We start from the raw sequence: 21,390 nt of genomic DNA on the forward strand, positions 1-21,390 counted from the left end.
TTCTACATTTGATAGATGGTGTCTATTCAAATTTTGCACCAGTCACATAAGAGTGGCGCCTTTGTGACTGGACGTGGTGAGCTGTTGTTAGTCAAAAATGCCTTTAAGGCAATGAAGATGCCATTATTAACACCTCACTGAGTTTGAACGAGGTCGTGTAATGGGGCTACAAGAAATTGGATGTTCCTTCTATGATATTGCAGAAAGGCTTGGCAGGAATGTAGCCACTGTACTTGATTGTTGGTAGCAGTGGTCTCAAGATTGTACAGTCACAAGAAGACCGGGTTCTGGACGTCCGTGTGGCACTACTGAGAGGGAAGACCATCGTGTTCAGCATATGGCTGGGCTTTGGCGCATCATACTGCATCTGCAACAGCAGTTTGAGCAGCAATTGGCACCAGAGTGACTCAACGAACTGTTACAAATCGGGCACTTCAAGGACAGCTCTGAGCCATATGCCCTGTAACGTGCATTACACTGACCCCAAACCATCACCATTTGTGACTTCAGTGGTGTCAGGCAAGATCTCATTGGAGGGCAGGGTGGGAGTCTATTGTGTTTTCTGGTGAAGGGTGTATCTGCCTTGGTGCCTGTGATTTCCATGTGTTGGTTAGGAGGAGGCCAGTTGAGGTCTGCAACCAACCTGTCCATGTGCTAGACACACCTAGAGTGCAATTTTGTGTGACAGCAGGAGCATGTCGAGTTTGTCCTGTGCACTCTGACTTCAAATTTGTATGTCAATCTGGTGATTCAATATGTAGTGCTACCATTCTTGAACAGCATTCCAGGGGGTATTTTCCAACAGAATGACGTTCGCCCACATGCTGCTGTTGTAACCCGACATGCTCGACAGAGTGTCGATGTGTTGCCTTTCCTGCTTGATACCAGATCTGTCTCCAATTGAGCACATCTGGGACATCGTTGGATGACAGCTTCGGCGTCATCCACAGCCAGTATTATCTGTCCCTGTATTGACCAGGTGCAATAGGTGTGGAACTCCACCCCACAAACTGACATCTGACACCTGTATAATGCAATGCATGCATATTTGTGTGCTTGCATTCAACGTTCTGGTAGTTACACCAGTTATTAATGCACTATCATTTCATATTTCCAAGGGCATATCTCGTGCTTACATTAACCTGTGACCTTGCAATGTTAATCACCTAGATAGGTTACTTTTTTTTAGTCATCAGTCTTGTGACTGGTTTGATATGGCCCGTCGCTGCACCGACCTCTTCATCTCAGAGTACCACTTGCGACCTACATCCCCAGCTATTTGCTGAATGTGTTGCAATCTCTGTCATTCTCTACAGTTTTTACCCTCTACTGCTCCCTCTGATACCATGGAAGTTATTGCTTGGCGTCTTAACAGATGTCCCGTCATCCTGTCCCTTCTTCTTGTCAGTGTTTTCCATATATTCCTTTCCTCTGCAATTCTGCACAGGGCCCCCTCATTCCTTGCCGTATCAGGCCAGCTAATTTTCAACATTTGTCAGTAGCACCATATCTCAACAGCTGCAATTTTCATCTGTTTGAGTTTCCCAACAGTGCATGTTTCGCTACCATACAGTGCTGTGCTCCAAATGTACATTCTCAGAAATTCCTTCCTCAAGTTACGGCTAATGCTTGATACTAGCAGACTTCTCTCGGCCAGGAATGCCCTTTTCACCCATGCTACTCTGCTCTTGATTTCGTCCTTGCTCCATCCGTCATGAGTTATTTTGCTGTCTAGGTAGCAGAAGTTCTTAACTTCATCTACTTTGTGACCATCAGTGCTAATGTTAAGCTTCTCGCGGTTCCCATTTCTGCTACTTCTTTTTCTTCGATTTACTTTCAGTCCATATTCTGTACTGTTAATTCCATTCAGCAGATCCTGTAATTCTTCTTCACTTTCACTGAGTATAGTAATGTCATCAGCAAATCGTATCATTGATACTGTTTTACCTCGAATTTTAATTTCACTCTTGAACCTTTCATTTGTTATATCATTGCTTCTTTGATGCATAGATTGAACAGTAGGTTTGAAATACTACATCCCTGTCATACCTTTTTTTTAATCTGAGCATTTCGTTCTTGGTCTTCCACTCTTATTATTCCCTCCTGGCTGTTGTATGAGTTGTATATTATACATATGTCCCTATGGCTTATCTAGCACCGTTTGGCATTTTCGAATGCTTTCTTTCTTTCTTTTCTTCTTCTTCTTCTTCTCCTTCTCCTTTCTTTCTCTCCTCCCCCCCCCCCCTCCCCCCCCCCTCCCCCCCCCCCCCCCAGGCCGCGCAGGACGACAAGTCCTATGAATGTGTCTTGATTTTTCTTTAGCCTTACTTTCATTATCCACCCCAATGTCAGAACTGCCTCTCTGGTGCCTTTACCTTTCCTAAAGCCAAACTGATCATCACCTAACACACCCTCAGTTTTCTTTACATTTCTTCTGTATATTATTCATGTCAATAACTTGGATGCCTGAGTTGTTAAGCTGATTGTGCAATAATTCTTGCACTTGTCAACTCTAGCAGTCTTTGGAATTGTGTGGATGATATTTTTTCTGAAAGTCAAATAGTGTATCACCAGTTTCATACATTCTACACACCAATATGAATATTCATTTTGTTGCCACTTCCCCCAAATGATTTTAGAAATTCTGATGAAATGTTATCTATCCCTTCTGCCTTATTTAAGTCTCCCAGAGCTCTTCTAAATTCTGATTCTAATACTGTATACCCTGTCTCTTCAATATCGACTCCTATTTCTTCTTATATCACTTCAGACAGGTCTTCCTGCTGATAGAGGCCTTTAGTGTACTCTTTCCACCTATCTGCTGTCTCCTCTGCATTTAACAGTGGAATTCCCATTTCACTCTTAATGTTACCACCCTTGGTTTTAATTTCACCGAAGGCTGCTTTGACTTTTCTATATGCTGGATCAGTCCTTCCGACAATCACTTCTTTTTCGATTTCTTCGCGCTTTCCTTGCAGTCATTTCACCTCAGCTTCCTTGCACTTCCTATTTATTTCATTCCTAAGTGACTTGTATTTCTATAGTCCTTAATTTCCCTGAACACTTTTGTACTTCCTACTTTCATCGATCAACTGAAGTATTTCTTCTGTTACCCATGGTTTTTTCACAGTTACCTGCTATGTTTTTCTTTCCAACTTCTCTTATTGCCCTTTCTAGGGATGTTTAATCATCTTCAACTGAACTGCCTACTGAGCTATTTCTTATCACAATATCTATAGCCTTAGAGAAATTCAGGCATTACCTGGACAAATGCATTCCCAAACTTTCATTACTCTACATTAATTATCTTTTGGTGTTGTGATTTTTTCCATCAGTGTAACAATCTTTTCTACAGCCACAGTTTCAATGTGTTGCTTTGTCTGTGTACGCACTATTATGTCACTCACCAATTCTCTCCCATCCTCTAGCAGGCTTGATCTTTTTATACCCAGCTGATCATTTCTGTGGGACTACTTTTTACATAATATGGTTCAGATACTAGCTATAATTTAAGTTGCAAGGTAATTAAATACCACATATATTGTATTATCAGAGTGAAACAAAATTACATGATTTACGGCAAAAGCTTTTCTAGAACATTAACAAAACAGATCTCCAGGACATAAATTTTCAGCTGCAGAAGCACTGCTATTTCACAACTTTGGGTTACAAAGATTTATCTTTGATAAGTGGTACACAGTGTAGATGACACACTTGATTTGTAAACACCTCAATTTAAACAAATATCTTAGTACTCTTTCCTTTCCCCCCTTTGTCCATCTGTCTTTTTCCATTTTATGCTATCCTATTGTTTATCCAATAATCTGAGGTCCTAGAAGACTCATGTACTTGGTCACTAAATATTTTTTCTGTGTTGTCAAATTGTGGGCTCTAATTCTGAAGCTAAATGTTCTAACAAATTTTGTTCAGGTGAATGTCTGCTGCTACCACATAACATGAATTTAATCTACTTAAATTACAGCTGTTAACGTCAGTACCCCATGTTTTCATCAGCTTGGCTACTCATTTTTTAGTCAACTGTTGTTTGTGAACTTTATTTAGAATAACCGTTATCACATATTACACTCCTGGAAATTGAAATAAGAACACCGTGAATTCATTGTCCCAGGAAGGGGAAACTTTAGTGACACATTCATGGGGTCAGATACATCACATGATCACACTGACAGAACCACAGGCACATAGACACAGGCAACAGAGCATGCACAATGTCGGCACTAGTACAGTGTATATCCACCTTTCGCAGCAATGCAGGCTGCTATTCTCCCATGGAGACGATCGTAGAGATGCTGGATGTAGTCCTGTGGAACGGCTTGCCATGCCATTTCCACCTGGCGCCTCAGTTGGACCAGCGTTCGCGCTGGACGTGCAGACCGCGTGAGACGACGCTTCATCCAGTCCCAAACATGCTCAATGGGGGACAGATCCGGAGATCTTGCTGGCCAGGGTAGTTGACTTACACCTTCTAGAGCACGTTGGGTGGCACGGGATACATGCGGAAGTGCATTGTCGTGTTGGAACAGCAAGTTCCCTTGCCGGTCTAGGAATGGTAGAACGATGGGTTCGATGACGGTTTGGATGTACCGTGCACTATTCAGTGTCCCCTCGACGATCACCAGTGGTGTACGGCCAGTGTAGGAGATCGCTCCCCACACCATGATGCCGGGTGTTGGCCCTGTGTGCCTCGGTCGTATGCAGTCCTGATTGTGGCGCTCACCTGCACGGCGCCAAACACGCATACGACCATCATTGGCACCAAGGCAGAAGCGACTCTCATCGCTGAAGACGACACGTCTCCATTCGTCCCTCCATTCACGCCTGTCGCGACACCACTGGAGGCGGGCTGCACGATGTTGGGGCGTGAGCGGAAGACGGCGTAACGGTGTGCGGGACCGTAGCCCAGCTTCATGGAGACGGTTGTGAATGGTCCTCGCCGATACCCCAGGAGCAACAGTGTCCCTAATTTGCTGGGAAGTGGCGGTGCGGTCCCCTACGGCACTGGGTAGGATCCTACGGTCTTGGCGTGCATCCGTGCGTCGCTGCGGTCCGGTCCCAGGTCGACGGGCACGTGCACCTTCCGCCGACCACTGGCGACAACATCGATATACAGGGTGAGGCAGTGAAACGGCACGATTTTGTAAAACCACCAAAGATTTATTTACAAGTAAAATCATAATAGTTGAACATGGATCTCAAGTACAAGAGTGGAAATTAAAGATTTAACTTAAAAACAATCATTTTTTAAATATGGTGTCAGTGAGGTGTCGTCCTTGGTTTTGCACACATTGTCTAAGCCTGAGATGAAATTGTCCCATGACGTTTCGTAGCATCTGTACTGGAATGTTGTTAATTTCCTGTCGAATTCGCTCCTTCAGGTCTTCTTTTCTTCTTGGTGGATTTTCCTGGAAGACTTTGCACTTGAGGTAGCGCCAAAGAAAAAAGTCTGGTGCCGTCAGATCTGGTGAACGGGCAGGCCAGGGGAAATCGCCATTCCTGCTGATTAGACGTCGTGGAAATGCAAGTCTGAGCAATTCCATTGAGACATTAGCAGTATGGCTTGTTGCACCATCTTGCTGGAAGAGTGTTTCAGCATCTGGATCATGTCGATCAATTCCAGGCAGACCAAAAATGGTCAACATGTCAGCATAACGTCCAGAGTTTACCGTCACTGTGTTGCCATCTTCATCTTCAAAAAAATAGGGCCCCACGATTCCACGAGATGACATTGTGCACCAGACTGTTACTTTTTCAGAATGGAGAGGTTTTTCATGAAGTTCGTGCGGGTTATCTGAGGACCAATATCTGAAGTTTTGCTTATTTACGTACCCACTAAGATGAAAGTGGGCTTCATCACTCATCCATAAGTTATGCACTCTTTCTTCATTTCGTTCAATAACGTTAAGCATTGACTGGCAAAAGCGTATATGGTTATTGTAGTCATTAGGTTTAAGGGCTTGCACTACCTGAATTTTGTATGGATGATAGTGAAGGTCACTCTTCAAAATCCGTCTTACTGATCGATTGCTGAGACCAAGTTCTGCGCTGTGCCGTCTCGCGGATTTTCGCGGACTTCGTCCCAACGCTTCGCGCACACGATTAATGTTCTCGGGTGTCCGGATTGTTTTCGTGCTGCCGCCTCTTTTCTTTGTTGTGCTAGCAGTAGCTTCAAAGGTTTTAACCGAAAGGAGAATGGCTTTCCTTGATGGCACGGGAGCCCGTGGCGGCAGGTTGAATTCACGACGAAAGGCGCGTTGAGCACCAACCACACTATCCGCGTTTTTGTAATATGCCTTTACGGCATATGCACGTTGCGCACTCGACCAACGCTCCATGGCTACTGAAACTTCCACCACTCTAGACGCCCAAGGTCACTTCCCCCACTCTCGCAACCCCCCTCCGCGCCCGACAACCACTATCGAAATTGTGCCGTTTCACTGCCTCACCCTGTACTGTGGAGACCTCACGCCCCACGTGTTGAGCAATTCGGCGGTACGTCCACCCGGCCTCCCGTATGCCCACTATACGCCCTCGCTCAAAGTCCGTCAACTGCACATACGGTTCACGTCCACGCTGTCGCGGCATGCTACCAGTGTTAAAGACTGCGATGGAGCTCCGTATGCCACGGCAAACTGGCTGACACTGACGGCGGCGGTGCACAAATGCTGCGCAGCTAGCGCCATTCGACGGCCAACGCCGCGGTTCCTGGTGTGTCCGCTGTGCCGTGCGTGTGATCATTGCTTGTACAGCCCTCTCGCAGTGTCCAGAGCAAGTATGGTGGGTCTGACACACCGGTGTCAATGTGTTCTTTTTTCCATTTCCAGGAGTGTATTTATGTGACAGAGATTTCTGAGTAGAATGCAATTAATGAAAGGAGTAAAAATAACCTCTTATCCCATAGTTGAGTTTTTAAGTGGTCTACAGACACACAAACAAGACTGATATGCTTGTTGAGCATTTGGACAATGACCTTCAGAGCTAATTAACAAAACTAAACAGACCCATACACAGCTAATTTGTCCTGATTGGCTACATTGTATTGGAACTGTAATCCTACAGGGGTGAGGAGTTATCAGATGATGTGGGAAGAACAAGGAGGAGGAAGGGAAGGGTGGAGGAAGGGATACTGATGTCTGTGAGGTAGAGGCAGCAGGGAAACAGTTGAAATGTGGCAATATATATACCCATTGTAGCACAAGCAGGGAAAGTATCGTGTGGCATATAGTGAAGTGGTCATGTTTGTTTGTGGGGGTTATAGAACAGTGGGAGAGGAGAACAACAGATGGCTAGATGGTGTAGGAGAGATTTTTTTAATGTGTTTAATGTGGGATGGGTGGCACTAAAAGAAGTGGGGGTACTGGTGGCTGATGGACTGTATATGGACATAGATATTTATGGAGCTACCTAACAGGTGGAGTGTGACATTTAAGTAGGTAGAATGCTGAGCCAGGTAGGATCAGGTGAAATGGTAATTATAGGAGTAGTTGCGGCTTTGTAAGGACGAGACTGGTGAGTCTTCATCTTCAGTTCATAGCACAAAGAACCATCATTGGACCTGAACTAGACATATTTCTACATGGGTAGCTAGAAAGGTGTATTCCAGATGATCAATAAGCAAGTTGGCATATGAGGCTGCCCTTGGACATTCTGCAGGTTTGATATCAGACAGTTTGGTTTATAGATATTAGGAAGCACAAAGAAGGTGGATACATGGGGTGCGGAGAATAGGAAGACTGTGTCAGGAGAGATGTTCTGGGTTGGACCTTGAGATTTGATGTTATTGGAGGTTATACTGGACATCTGGGATGGGATAATTGTGGCAAGGCCTGTAGGTGGAAGAGTCATAAAATTAGCATATACCTTATGCAAGGTGATGTTGTGGTTCATAATGACAGTGGGAGAGCATAATTATCACTGTATTTGTAGTTGCTTGTAAGTTATATGTGCCCCTTAGGTGGTTCTAAATGGTAAGCACCTGAGAGAGCACAATCTCAGATGACTGAGTTCATGTCTGTTGAATACAGATCTTTGTGCTACTCAGAACAGCTGGTCCTCTGTAATTTTAAGTTCGTTACATACTTCAGTGGCCACTGTTGGTTGCAACAGTGGACCATAGAATATCACAGAAGAAGTTGTACCACATGCTAAGACAATGGGAGGTTGTTGTGGTTGAACAGTCATTATAAGGCAACCTGTGGGGTTGTATAACACTTGCCCAGGTAATCAGGGCTCTGCTTGAGTTAGTATGTATATCTACAGCTGCTCTGAATGCCCATGTTGCCTACAGCAAATAAAAATATTACCAGTGGATCAGCTGGGCCATTGGATAGTAGTAACACTGAACTCAGTAGAGGTAGTGAAGAGTTCAGCTCTTCTCAACATCTTCGCAACACACACATTCAACAGGTAATAGTAACAGAATGTAGATCAACTGCCAGAATATGTTTCTAGTAATAAAGAGAGGCAACAATACATTAGAAAAGTTTTGTCTTTCTATATTCAGAGGACTTTTTATGGGATTCTAAAATTGCTGAAGTCAATAAAATGCCTCCAAAATGGGAAATTTGTAGTGGAAATTGCTGCTTCACATCAAACAACACTGATAAAGAATTTGAAACAACTTGATGAGTACCCAACACACACTAAATTTCAGCAAAAGTGAATTAAAAGGAGCAGTGGGGAGCCAGTGGAGTGACTGATGTACAAAATATGAAAAAAATAATTGAGGAACTGCAAAGGACAACTAGCTGCATTTATTTTGACTTTCAGTTATCCCGAATATATCAAAGCAGGTTATACATGCTTCAAAGTCTGATTTGGTATATCAAATGCTTTAATGTGCTTAAAATTTCAGCAATTTTGGAGACACTTTACTGGTGTGTAAAGGTCAGCCAACATATAGAACTTGTGACTAAAATGTCCAAACACCCAGCACAGTTTCTTCATCTCCACCCTCGTACGTTAATTGGGATGAGAGTCATACAGTCCGGATTCAAGATTGTCCCATCACTTGAAGATGTAAAAGATACCAGAAATTAAAATAACACATTGAGTACCTCCCAGCAAAGTGGAGGAAAAATTAAAGAAAGGAAAGACAAATATAAGGCGCACCAGGCACCTATCTGTGCAACATCATTTGTGACCACTGTGAAAAGCTGACACAAAAAGTTAACATATTGACACTGAGACCAGTTATGGGAAAAAAATTGCACTCGTAGAAGTGCAGTAGCTAAACCTTCCTTAAGGAGCTAGAGAGACCTATACTTGGTAACAATGGATAGTAAACCTTGTGCACCCAAAGAAGAGATAAGGACAGATATACTGACATCTGCACAATAGTACAATCGTCATCAATAGTTAGGCAAGGAATAAAAAGTTGATAACATATAGGACTCAGGCCAAAACCATCTGAACATTTAATATTGGTTTTATCTGATGACATTTCTACAGTTACACCTTCTGATCAAAAGTATCTGGTCATCTGTTAGTGGACATAAATGTGTGGTGTGTTGTCCTTCGTCTTTATGATAGCTTAAACTTTGCCAGGGACACTTTAATGAAATGTGTGAATGTCAGATTCACATTCCTTATATGCCTTTGACCACATATTGTAGAGTAGGCTTTCTCAGTGATAGCACATTACAGTAGCAATCAAAATATGAAAATTAATGCTCCTCTTACATGTACAAATTAAGTATCTTTAAAGCAGTTATGCAGCTTTTAAATCAGAATCTTAAATATAAATTTCAGCATTACACATATCACAGAATTGTATCAGTGGAAAATCAAGATGGAATAACAACATTATTATGAAAAGGATAGTTTACTACTCAGCAGTTTAGATATATTCAGGCTGCAAAATTCCTCATACACTTTGACTCCCTGAGAGTTCTTCAGTCTTTAAAATGATGGTATCCAACCGATGTAGTCTGCATTATTCAGGGAACCCTTCTCAACCAGCAAATGTTGGGGAAAGAGGCTTCATTCTGCTGGGTACAAGGGCATGTAGAATTCATAGAAATTAATTAGTAAACATGGAAACCAGGGAGGCTTACAGTGATAATTAGGTGGATCAGTGGCCATCCCCCTGCATGTGATAATATCACTGCTCAGGCACAGAATCATGCGAGAAATTATGGATAATAATGTATTCAGCTAGAAAGTCAACATTGTGACCATGGTTTTCCTTCTTCTACCCACAAGGCAAGTTGAACTGCTCCCCTTTTATCTACATGTAGAACACAGTCCTGAGAGCCATTGCTTTCTTCTGCAGTGTGATGATCGTCCAGTGTATAGTGCTTGTTGTGGCAGTTTCAGTGTACCACAATTTAAATGGCTGTTTTTTATATTCAATTAAGAGGTCCGAGTTTAATGTACCTGCCGATCTGCCCTCTTTGTTAGCTGGCACTGAGACAATTATGTTAAAATCTTAAACCAAAAACACACAACAATGATGGAGCTTCTGTAGTAGGAAGCATGATCAAACTAGGGAGTGTTTTAACACAGTGGATGGCTACTCTTTCTTCTGCCAAGAAATCATGGTTGAATGGGGTATGAACTGGGAGAAACATGTTCAGTGTAGCTTTTGCTCAATTTTGGTCAGATGGTTGGTTTGCAAGAAAATTTTTCCACTGTAGGGTACAGGTGAAGGGGAGTAGATCTTCGACCAGTCTGGTGTAACTGAATCTGAGAGTGAGGCTGAAGGTGTGAGATCTTTGCAAAGGACTAAAACTGCTGTGGTTTTGGGATTCTTGGTGGATAGGCTGACAACAGTAGTCAGGGTTTATCTGAATTTTGTGGAATGTTGCTTGGGAGTCTCAGGCAATATGGCATATGTTAGAAGTCAGCTAGGGATGGTCTGGATGCTTTGACATTGAGGTGAGAAGGTTCACTGAGAGCAGGATAGGTACTCTTGGACAGTGGCATTGCAAGATGGGCCCAGGGTAACAAAAGATTGAATAACGTTTGGACGTGTAGTTTGGAGTGCTCCTCCAGTTATTGGAGAGCAAAGACTACCATTTGAGTGATGGGGTGTGTAAAATTATGATTGCATTTAGCATGGAAATTTGGTTTTGTATTACTGGGTTGGTGACGTGTGGCTGGTGGAATCTGAAAACTTGTAGATAATTGTGAAAAAGGTGAGGATGGTGTGGTATACATAGAAAGGAATTTTTATGATTAGGCCCTTGGGGAAATTCCATGAAAACAGCATTCCAGGGACAGGATGAGGAACTGAGTTTTAGGTAGAGGTGCAGATTCTTTTCTGAAATGAATTTCACATATGTAGGTAGGTGGACAAAAGTGTCCATTGCAAGTGGTACGTAGCTGTATGAAGAGAAGAAGAATGTAAATGGAGTCAAGAACAATCATTGGAGGGGAGCCTTGCAAGAAAGACTGGAGACAGAACTGAGACATAAACATTAATGGCAAAAATGCCAAATAAATGTGTAAAGCAGACATAGAGAGTAGACAAACATATGAGTGATTGTTGAAAGCTGTTTGATAGGATGCGCAACGAGAATGCTAAAGGATATCATACTATGGACTACAGGATATTTACTTGATGTAAAAATATTTTGTTGCCACTCTGTGATTGTCCCTACTTAACAACCGTGGTATGTGGATCAGCCCCCACCCCCATAATCTCTGAAGGGCCAACTGGCAATTAGCGTACCTTTGCTGCTACCTAAGTGGCATCATTCACAGACCGCCCTCTACACTTTTAACCAGTCCCATGCAAAGGCTACATAATTAAATGTGGTAAGAAATAATGTTAGTAGTGCTATGCCTCCTCTGTGGGAACATATGCCTCTTCATCGCAGATGTGGGTCAAGCTCTGTAGTATACTGAGTCACCAGAGATCAACAACTGTTCTGTCTCTCCTGCACTGTGGTGTTATTTCTGCTGATGCGTCTATTCTTGCTGAAAGTCTCAACAACACTGATGTCTTCTTTCTTCCCAGCTACCTTTTGAACGCATAAATGAGAAGTCGAAGACATCGCCCCGTTAACTCTGAATTTTATAATGAACATTTTACTGACTGGGAATTACTTTAAGCTTTTGACTCATCACATGATATGGTTCCAGGTCCTGATTCAATCCATAATCAGGTGCTCCAACATCTGAATGCAACTCACAGACTCCATCTACGCAGGGTATTCAACCGTATTTGGTTAGAAGGTGTTTCTACCCTTCACAGTGATGAGATAGTCTCATCACCCTAATTCTTAAATCAAGGAGAAATCCAACATTCATTGACAGCTACCAACTGGTTAGCCTCACCAACATCATCCACGATCTGCTTGAATTATGGTAGTCTGACAACTATGCTTTGTGATGGATTTTTCAATCATGGGGTCTTTTGTCCTCATCAGTGTGGTTTCCGGAAAAGATGATCCACAACCAACCATCTGCTTAGGTTGGAAAAGGCAATCCAACAGGCTTTTTCTAAACATCAACCTCTCATTTGAGTTTTTTTATCACCTACACCGTCAATAAGACACACCTTGGTGCCTTTATATTTTAATTACCCTTCAAGACTGGAGCTTTTGAGGTCTCCTTCTTATATTAATTTGTCAGTTTTTATATCACTGGTAGTTTTAGGTTACAGGCAGTCCCCATGGGTCCAAGAGAGTAGCATCCCTTAGGCCTCCGCACTGAGTCACACACTTCCTTATCGCCATCAGTGGGCTAGTGACCTCCATCAGGCCAATGGTTATCACCACGCTCTATCTTGATGACTTTAGGCTTCGCTGAACACCAGCTCCAAGGAGTCATCTGAAGGACCTCCACTTGGACCGTTTCCAATTGCTTCCAGTTTTCTCCTGCATAAATGTGAATCATGCATTTTTGACACTGGATCAGGATTTGTTCTGACCCAGAACTCTGCTTGGGGACTGAGCACATGGACGTATTACTCAGTCCCGATTTGATAAAAAGCTGACACGGCTTCCCTACATTCATTAACATAATACTAGCTACAGGCAAAAGTGTAATGCTTCTTTGCCCACTCACCATGGGGTGCAGTTTGCACTACACTGCTCTGTATTTATGAGGTCTTGGTCTCTTTCAAACTGGACTATGGTTGCCATGTTTTTGGATGCAGTACACGATTGTGGAGTAGACTGGCCAGTGGCACCTACTGGACAAGTCCCGTAGACACTATCCTACCCAGGGTAGGGATCTTGTTTATTCAGTTCCTATGGTACCAACTATTGCCCTCTTAATATGGAATCACTGTATGACAATTTCCTATTCATCTTACTTATCAATTCTTTTTTTCATACAGGAAGTGTTAATACCAACATTCCCCTTGGCTTGGTTTTTCCAACTGGAATGCAACTCGAAACACTCTGCTGGGACCTCTACATACACCCCCCCCCCCCCCCCCCCTCCCCCATGCCCCACCGTAGAGTGGGCTCCCAGTGTACTCCCATGCTCTCCTCCTTGGTTGGTGGTTGGTACCAATTCCATAATTAGGACCAATTCAAGAACCTATTATTTCATTCACCCCATACCTTTCGGCATCTGTTGCTCTCAGTTCCTGTGGAATATCATGGTGCTACCATCATTTACATTGACAGCTGTAACAGCATGAATAAGACAGGGTATGCTTTTACATTTCCCATTGGTCATGAACAATATGTTTTTAGGGCAGAGCTGATAGCCATTAACAGAGCCCTACATTTTATTAAACAGACTGCCCTCAGCTGTGTTTTAATTTGTAGTGACTCAGTTGATAGCCTCCGGGCTACACACAAATATTATTCTTGCCATCCTATAATATCCACTATTCATAATCTTCTCTCTGACCTTAGTCATACTACCTGCTCAGTTGTCTTTCTGTGCACCACAAGTTAGGCAGGTATCCTGTGGAACAAACTGGCCAACCATCTGGCTAGACAAGCAGTTACTTACCCAACATTTACTATGATGATCTCAGGTGCAGATTTATGGGATCAGATAAGGTGTCTACTCATTTGGAGAGGGAACAGATCTAGTGGGCAACTGTCCCCTCCAATAAACTCCATAGTATTGGGGAGACTGTAGCTGCAGTCCTATCCTGCTTCTGTTTTTTCCAGAAGACATGCATCACCCTATATCATCTTCACACCAGATTAACCAGTAGTTTTATCTTATCTAATTAGCCACCCTCATGTAGTAGTTGTGGAGCTTGACACACATCTTAGTGAAATGCTTGCTCCTTCTGGCTGTCCACCCCAAGTGTGGTCTTCTGGACTTCTTGCCTCTACAGTTGAACTGATACTTTATTTCCAGGGAGAAAGTGGTAGTTATTCTCAGTTATAATGTGTTGAACTCCTTTCTGGACAAAGATGGACTTGGACTCTACCTTCCCATCAGCTGCCATGGTCATCCTCTTTTACACTGCTTTAATTACATTTAGATGTGAATATCCCTTTCCTATGCTGCACCCTAGTTTACTTTTTGGGAGTTCCCTTCATATGGCACTCTGATGAAGGCAAGACCTTAAGGATTCCTTGCCCTTGGTACTAGTTGCTAAAGAACAGATGAACAGGATTGTATGCTCCCTCTGAGAATGGGTTCTGTTTTCATCTTTTATCACATTGACTATAATAGATTGGGGTGGGACAGTTGTGGAAGGGATGCCTCCCACCCCATGCTGATCCCCAGGGTCACTTGATTGTGTTCACACACCTACTGACCTGATTATTTCTCATGCCTTGTTTTACTGTTGGAAGTGCTATGGGTGTTCATTACTGTTTTAGCCTTTTCACTTATTCTGCTGCTGTCTTACATTGCACTGGACGGGCAAGCGTAGAGAGGGGGCAGATGGGAGGAAGGTACCTCTCAGTACAAATAAGCTTGTGGGGATACAATTGTATCTCATCTCTGGCATTGGTATTGCTTCCAGTGCCTTGATTTTACCAATCCAACATCATAATTGAAGCACCAATTCCAGGTGGACTATCCTTTGGACAAGAGTTGGATGACCTTACTGTTTAGTCCCTTAAACACCACTGCCACCGCCACTACCTACACCACAAACCAATCAACCAACCAACCCATCCACCAATTATTTCTCAGCACTCAGACAGTATAGGTAGCTAGGCCAGTGTACCCATGTTTGTGTTGTGTGTTTATATTAGTTAACTTCAAGGGACATTGCCCAAAAGCTCAGTATCACTTTTGCTTATATAAGTGTTGCACTCTACGTTACAACTATACAATGTGTGGTTACTTTTACTCCTTTCATTATGCGGTACTGTTTTGTTATGTATCCATATTGATTATAAAATACGATATCCTTACTTTCTAAGACTTGTAGAATTCTGTTATTACAGAAATGATTTTAGTCCCAAATTTCTGAAGTTTTTTTTACAAGTTAGGCAAATATCTGCAGCACTTCATAAGAGCCTTCAGACTTTCCTATCCAGGCTCGTAGGAGAGGAATGCCTTGCCTAGTGCCTGCTGCCCATCTGTGTACAAAATGCCTACATTCTCTAATCTTTGATACCAATTTTTATTCAGACATTACTGTTTTTGTCTTTCAAAATCTCTGTTCCATTAGTGCTAATTTCTGTTTATTGTTCTGTTCACTTACTACCTTAATTTACTCCCACATGCGGATATACTCCACTTGTCCCATCCAGATTTAAAGTGCCTTTTTCCTGGTATTTTTCATGTTTGATATGTACTTCTTTAAATGTAGGTGCTAAAATCCTAGTTGTCTTTTTTTTTCTTTAGATGATCCGGAATCATATCATTGGACTGTGGATAGAAGATATAATGATTTTTATGTACTTGAATCAAAGCTGACTGAATTTCATGGTGAATTTACTGACATACACCTTCCACCAAAGAGAGTAATATCTGGACCACGGGGTGTGGAATTTATGGAGTCAAAGCGACAGGTGATGGAAGACAAATTTTAATAACTGATTGCCACAAACAGTCAGAGATGAAGGTTAACAAATATGATTTGTAAGATATTGTGTCAAATAGAAAATTCACCTTTGTAAGCACCAGCCAACAATCCTCTCTCTCAAAAAATTTAAGTTACATCATATCACCTGTGTTACGTTAAAAAAGTGTAAGTGCTGTGCACTATCTGATTGGAAAGTTCTCCCATGCATTATTTACCATGTACCCATATATAAATAAAAGTGTGCATGTGATAATACTTGCAAACTAATAAAATAAAAGTAAAAATGGATCTCTTCTCATTGTTACATCACTTGTCTTTGAGTTTGTCAAATACATGTAATATTATCTGCATTCACAGAATAGTGTGTATTTGCTAACTACCTCAGATCACCATCATTAAATTTGCACTTAAGACATGATCATAATGAGTGCTCATACAGCCAATTAATTATGAAGTGCAATGTCATATTTACACATCAGAAGAAAAATGCATTTAAGAAAACTTCAGAATTATTACAAATAGACAGTGTAGCTGGGCAGTACTTTATCTTCAGGAGGTGACATTCCATGTACGTGTTATTTTACATTGACACACAACACGCGCTTACGCACGCACACGCACACACACACACACACACACACACACACACACACACACACACACACACACTGCAACCAATAGAGCAATTGGTCTCCTGCTCTGCAGCCAAACCCCAACTGTAAAATACTTTACTATGAAATTGATTAATTAAAAACATATGCTGTATTGTTTAGGTGTAGAGATGCAAGCTATTGGCCTTTCCCATGAGAACCAACTGCCAAAGAATTCCTTCTACAAGTTGCACAGGTATATTAACAATTTTAGTATTTCAGGAGAGGGTGATGTCTAGAGTAGATATGCCATTGTGCAAATACCTGCTACATTAACCCCAGAAATTGGTGATAGTAGTGAACCTAAAAAGTGATGCAAATATGGATTGTTTCAAGTCTTGGTAATTTCTCATGTTATACCAGAACGCAAATAACATTTTCACTCTCACTCCAAACATGTTGTTCATTTAATCGTGTGGTCAGTAGTGTCAAAACACAGAAACAATCTTGTAGCTCTTAAAATGACAGTATGTCTTGTTCTAGTCCTAGAATATGGATTTCTTCCGTTGATGGTATTTACGATTTGCTCCAAGTTAATTTACTGTTCCCTCCATGTTGTCACATCTTGCTTGCTAGGTGAGAGCAGATTTGATTCTGCCCCTGTCCCCTGTCCTACTTCAACAAACTTCACTGTCCAGCATTCTATTACTATTCTCTTGTCCATTGTGTTAGTTTTCCAACACACTTGTTCTTGAAATGCTTCAGAACAATAATGGTAGGTTTATGGTTTATATCACTTCCTGAATCATGTTCACTATCTGAGTAGCTCAGATGATATTAGCACTGTGTCAGAAAGGCTGACAGATGACTTACAGTTCCTGTATTCAACTTATAACAAAACAGGGGAAACCTCAGGTTGGAATATCAACCTGTTAGGAAAAGGATAGATTGCTACTCACCATAAAGGTGACACCTTGCAGAGAGGCACAATAAAACAAGTGTGGTACACTACAGCTGCCAGTGGTAGCAGTCATATGTGCATAAGGTCAGCTTGCTTGTGTGTAAGTCTCTCTCTCTCTCTCTCTCTCTCTCTCTGTCTGTGTGTGTGTGTGTGTGTGTGTGTGTGTGTGTGTGTGTGTGTGTTTGCTGAAGAAGGCTTTGGCCGAAAGCTATTATGTGCAACAGTCTTTTCATTGTGCTTGTCTGCAAGCAACTTGAAATTAAGTTTTTTGTGGCAAAAAATTGTAAGATACTACCCTTACTTTATAGAAGAAAGGAGAAGGTAAAACCTTCTGCTAAGAACAAATACAGATAATTATAATATTGTAAAGGCTGAACAAATATGGTTAGTGCAACAAGTGACCATGCTCTGTCTTACAGCTGTGACTTGTACAATGAATGCAACAAATGGGTGGGTGGAGGGGTTGAGTGAATCTGCTCTAAAACTGACCATACATGCTGAATAGTCTTCAAGTTAGGTAACTGGACAAATTAAGTGAAAGTAAAATTCATTATGTTTGATTAAACTCTGTACAAGCAGAGTTAAAAATGTGAATAGAGACATTGTAATCTTCAAACTTAGTGTTCCATGTAGGAAACAACTCCTGTATTCATAGGATACACCTAAAATACCCATGTAATTCTTGGCTGTAGTTCCTCTTGCAGAACAGTAGCATCAATTAGATAGCATCAGATTGTAACCCACACTGTTAAAAAGGGTGTTTAATAGTACAGTCCAGTACATAAGTTCTTTCATTGTCTGACATGCAAATCTGACCCATTTTGGCAACAGCATGAATGATGATATAGCATAGCATATTATTACTTTTACATGGTGATTGATTTCAGTACCAATTTACTTCAGGCAAGAGCATTATTGGTGGACATAGCATATTTGGAGAGAAATCTAAATGGAAAGATTAGATCAAATAATCAGACGGAGAAGTTGTGGAAAAGTTAATGGGTAAATACTTCCATCCACATACTGAATCTGTTATCATATATGCATCATTCAGTTGAGTGTGCGTGAGCACACACATACAACCTCCCCCCCCCCTCCCCACACACACACACACACACACACACACACACACACACACACGTAAATTGTGACAGCTATGTGCCACTGTTTCTCTTATTATGAACTTCATCATGTGTTTTCAGTGGCATTATAAAACAGAGTAGTATACATTTCATTTCAAAACTAATAATTTTTAAGCATTTTGAGAGTTTGTTATGTAGTCACTTTGAAGTATTATGCACATTTTGTTGTACAATAGAAATACTCTGTTACTGTGGTGATTTTATTATTATTATTATTATTATTATTATTAGCAGTGACATGACTGGTCTCGAATCCAAGTAAGTAATGGCCTTGAATCCAAGTAAGTGATTATCAGAATAATGAACTGCATGGTTTCCATTTGCACAGGTATTTGAGGACTTTTTGCAACGTCTGCTACAGAAACCAACTCTGCGTGGAAGTGATTTACTACATGCTTTCCTGCGTTCTCCTTCTGAATTTGTTCCTGCTTCTGTTGGAGTACCAGAAGGTCTAGGTCGAATGATTCGTCGAACAGTTCCGATTAGGTTACGGAAAGAGAGAGGTCAGCATCTTGATGCTTTCCTGGCTACATTCCTTTCAACCTGTGAAACAGGCAAAAATCGTTCAAGGTAAGGAGTGTTAAATTAAAATTAACCATTTCTAGACTGACAATGTCATATGCCAATCAGCAAAGACATTTCCACAGAAGTGGGAATAGTGGTATTATATATGTGTTACCTGGAAGCTAAAACTGCTTCTTTTTAAATTTTGCTGTGCTTTACTCCTTTCAGATGAGAAATGGATCAATAAGAATAGAAATTATTGAATAACTTGAACTATGCTGCAAAATGACTATAATTACAATGATATTATGAAAAGGATAGATTGCTATTTGCCATATAGAGGAGACGTTGAGTCACAGACAGGTACAACAAAAAAAGCTGCTGTACGTTTTGAGGCTTCTGCTAAATGTCTTGCTCCTAACGTAGAAAACAGACACAGATTTACACAAGCACAACACACACGCACGATTCCTGTCTCTGGCCAGTGACCCCAGACAGTGTTTTTGTTGTGCCAGTTTGCAGCTCAACATCTCATCTGTAGGGTGTGCAGTGATATGTTCTTTTCATAATATTGTTGGTATTCCATCCTGGATTTTCCATTGTTAGGTTATAATTACACATTTTCGAACAGCTAATTTCATGTATGTTTACAGAAACACAGGGTGCTCTTAAAGCTGTAACAAGCATTCTGATTTACATCATTCCCACACAAATCAAACTACAGCCCTAACCCTTCACAGAATTGTATGGCATCCATAATACTTTTGGAAATGTGAGAAATTTCGTTTAGCATATCCAGTATGATACTGTTTTCAGGAAAAGTAGTGTTCTGTTCGCTCAGTTGATTTGTGAATACGCCTGTAAATGTTCTTTATGACTTATGGTGTCTAAAATTTGAATTTGTGGTGCTCTTCCATCATAAATAGCTTTATATGTAACTTCGTGGCAGATTAAAACTGTGTGCTCGACCGAGACTCGAACTCGGGACCTTTGCCTTTCGCGGGCAAGTGCTCTACCATCTGAGCTGCCGAAGCACGACTCATGCCCGGTACTCACAGTTTTACTTCTGCCAGTACCTCGTCTCCAACCTTCCAAACTTTACAGAAGCTCTCCTGCTTTATATGCGTGCCTCCTGAATTAATTAGTTAGTTACATAATTAATTCAATCATTTACAGTGCTCCATAGATCTCATCACGAAGTGGAACAAGTCTATGTACACAGTAACAGAAGGCAAGCAGATCATCCGTATGTTGCTTTAACAACAAACATTCACTATATTACTTAATACCAATTTTGCTTATGCCAGCTAAATTTAACCTAGTAAATTAGAAAGAAAATGCCATTGATGATGAGTGCTGATACGAGCAATACATTGTAGTTGAGACATTTCCACAAAGGTCTGCCATCATATGCTGACTTCAGCTTACTTTTTATTTATTTATCATTGGAACAGTGTAAAGGAGTGCCTGTGAAGAAGCATTTATCACTCATAGTTGTGAACTTATTTGTGGAAGATTTTGAGAATAGGACTCTGAAGATGACAGCTTGGAAAGCAACCTGTTTTCATAGGTATGTGGATGACTCGGGCTGTTCCTGTAACTCTTTAATTCTCTTTGTCCCAGCAGTAAGTGAAACTTGAAGATGTCATGAAGCTTCCTTGTTGGATGTGTTGGTTTATAAAAGAGATGATGGATCTCGAGGTCACAGTTTCTATCACAAATCTGTACACATACACATAGTGAGGTATCCTCATGCAGTGAGCTGCCATCCATTGCATCACCACAGTGGGGTCTTTAGGATGCTGGCTCAAAAGGGTTAGGCAATCTCCGATACTGACAGCTTGCCAGAAGAAAAACACCTGAGGTCTGTCTTCAAGCAGAGAGTTTACTCTAATAAACAATTTGTCATGCCTCGGAATTTGTACCAGTAAGTGGATGTAAACCAGTTGCTTTCCGTCCATGGGCTGGGAGCATCTCCAAAACTGAGAGAATTTTAAAGGGATTTAACTCTTAAGTAGTCACATGGTACTTTGATATGCAAACACTTTCATTGGGTTTATTTGACAAGAAACTAAATCACACAGAAGAAAACTGGTCTCCATCATTCCATGAAATAATTATGTAAAATATACATTTTTATTCCCCTTTAAAAGGCTGATGACAGTGTCAGTGACAGTTTTTATAATTTTTTATTTTCACATAACTGATTTTTTGATATGAAGCTTTAATAACTTTTAAAGGCAGAATCCTAATATGGTATAAAACATT

At 41.3% G+C, this 21,390-nt stretch overlaps 1 protein-coding gene across 2 annotated transcripts in view; it reads left to right on the forward strand.

Annotated features, from left to right (window-relative positions):
- Positions 1–21,390, forward strand: part of LOC124777066 (sorting nexin-14-like) — a 235,220-nt gene that overhangs the window by 147,114 nt on the left and 66,716 nt on the right. For both annotated transcript variants that reach the window (XM_047252339.1, XM_047252340.1), the window contains 2 exons: positions 15,745–15,911; positions 18,947–19,188. In XM_047252339.1, the coding sequence (XP_047108295.1) occupies positions 15,745–15,911; positions 18,947–19,188 (409 nt within the window). The remainder of the gene's footprint in view (positions 1–15,744; positions 15,912–18,946; positions 19,189–21,390) is intronic.

Source organism: Schistocerca piceifrons, chromosome 2, assembly GCF_021461385.2.
Source record: "Schistocerca piceifrons isolate TAMUIC-IGC-003096 chromosome 2, iqSchPice1.1, whole genome shotgun sequence".
NCBI classification, from domain to species: domain Eukaryota; kingdom Metazoa; phylum Arthropoda; class Insecta; order Orthoptera; family Acrididae; genus Schistocerca; species Schistocerca piceifrons.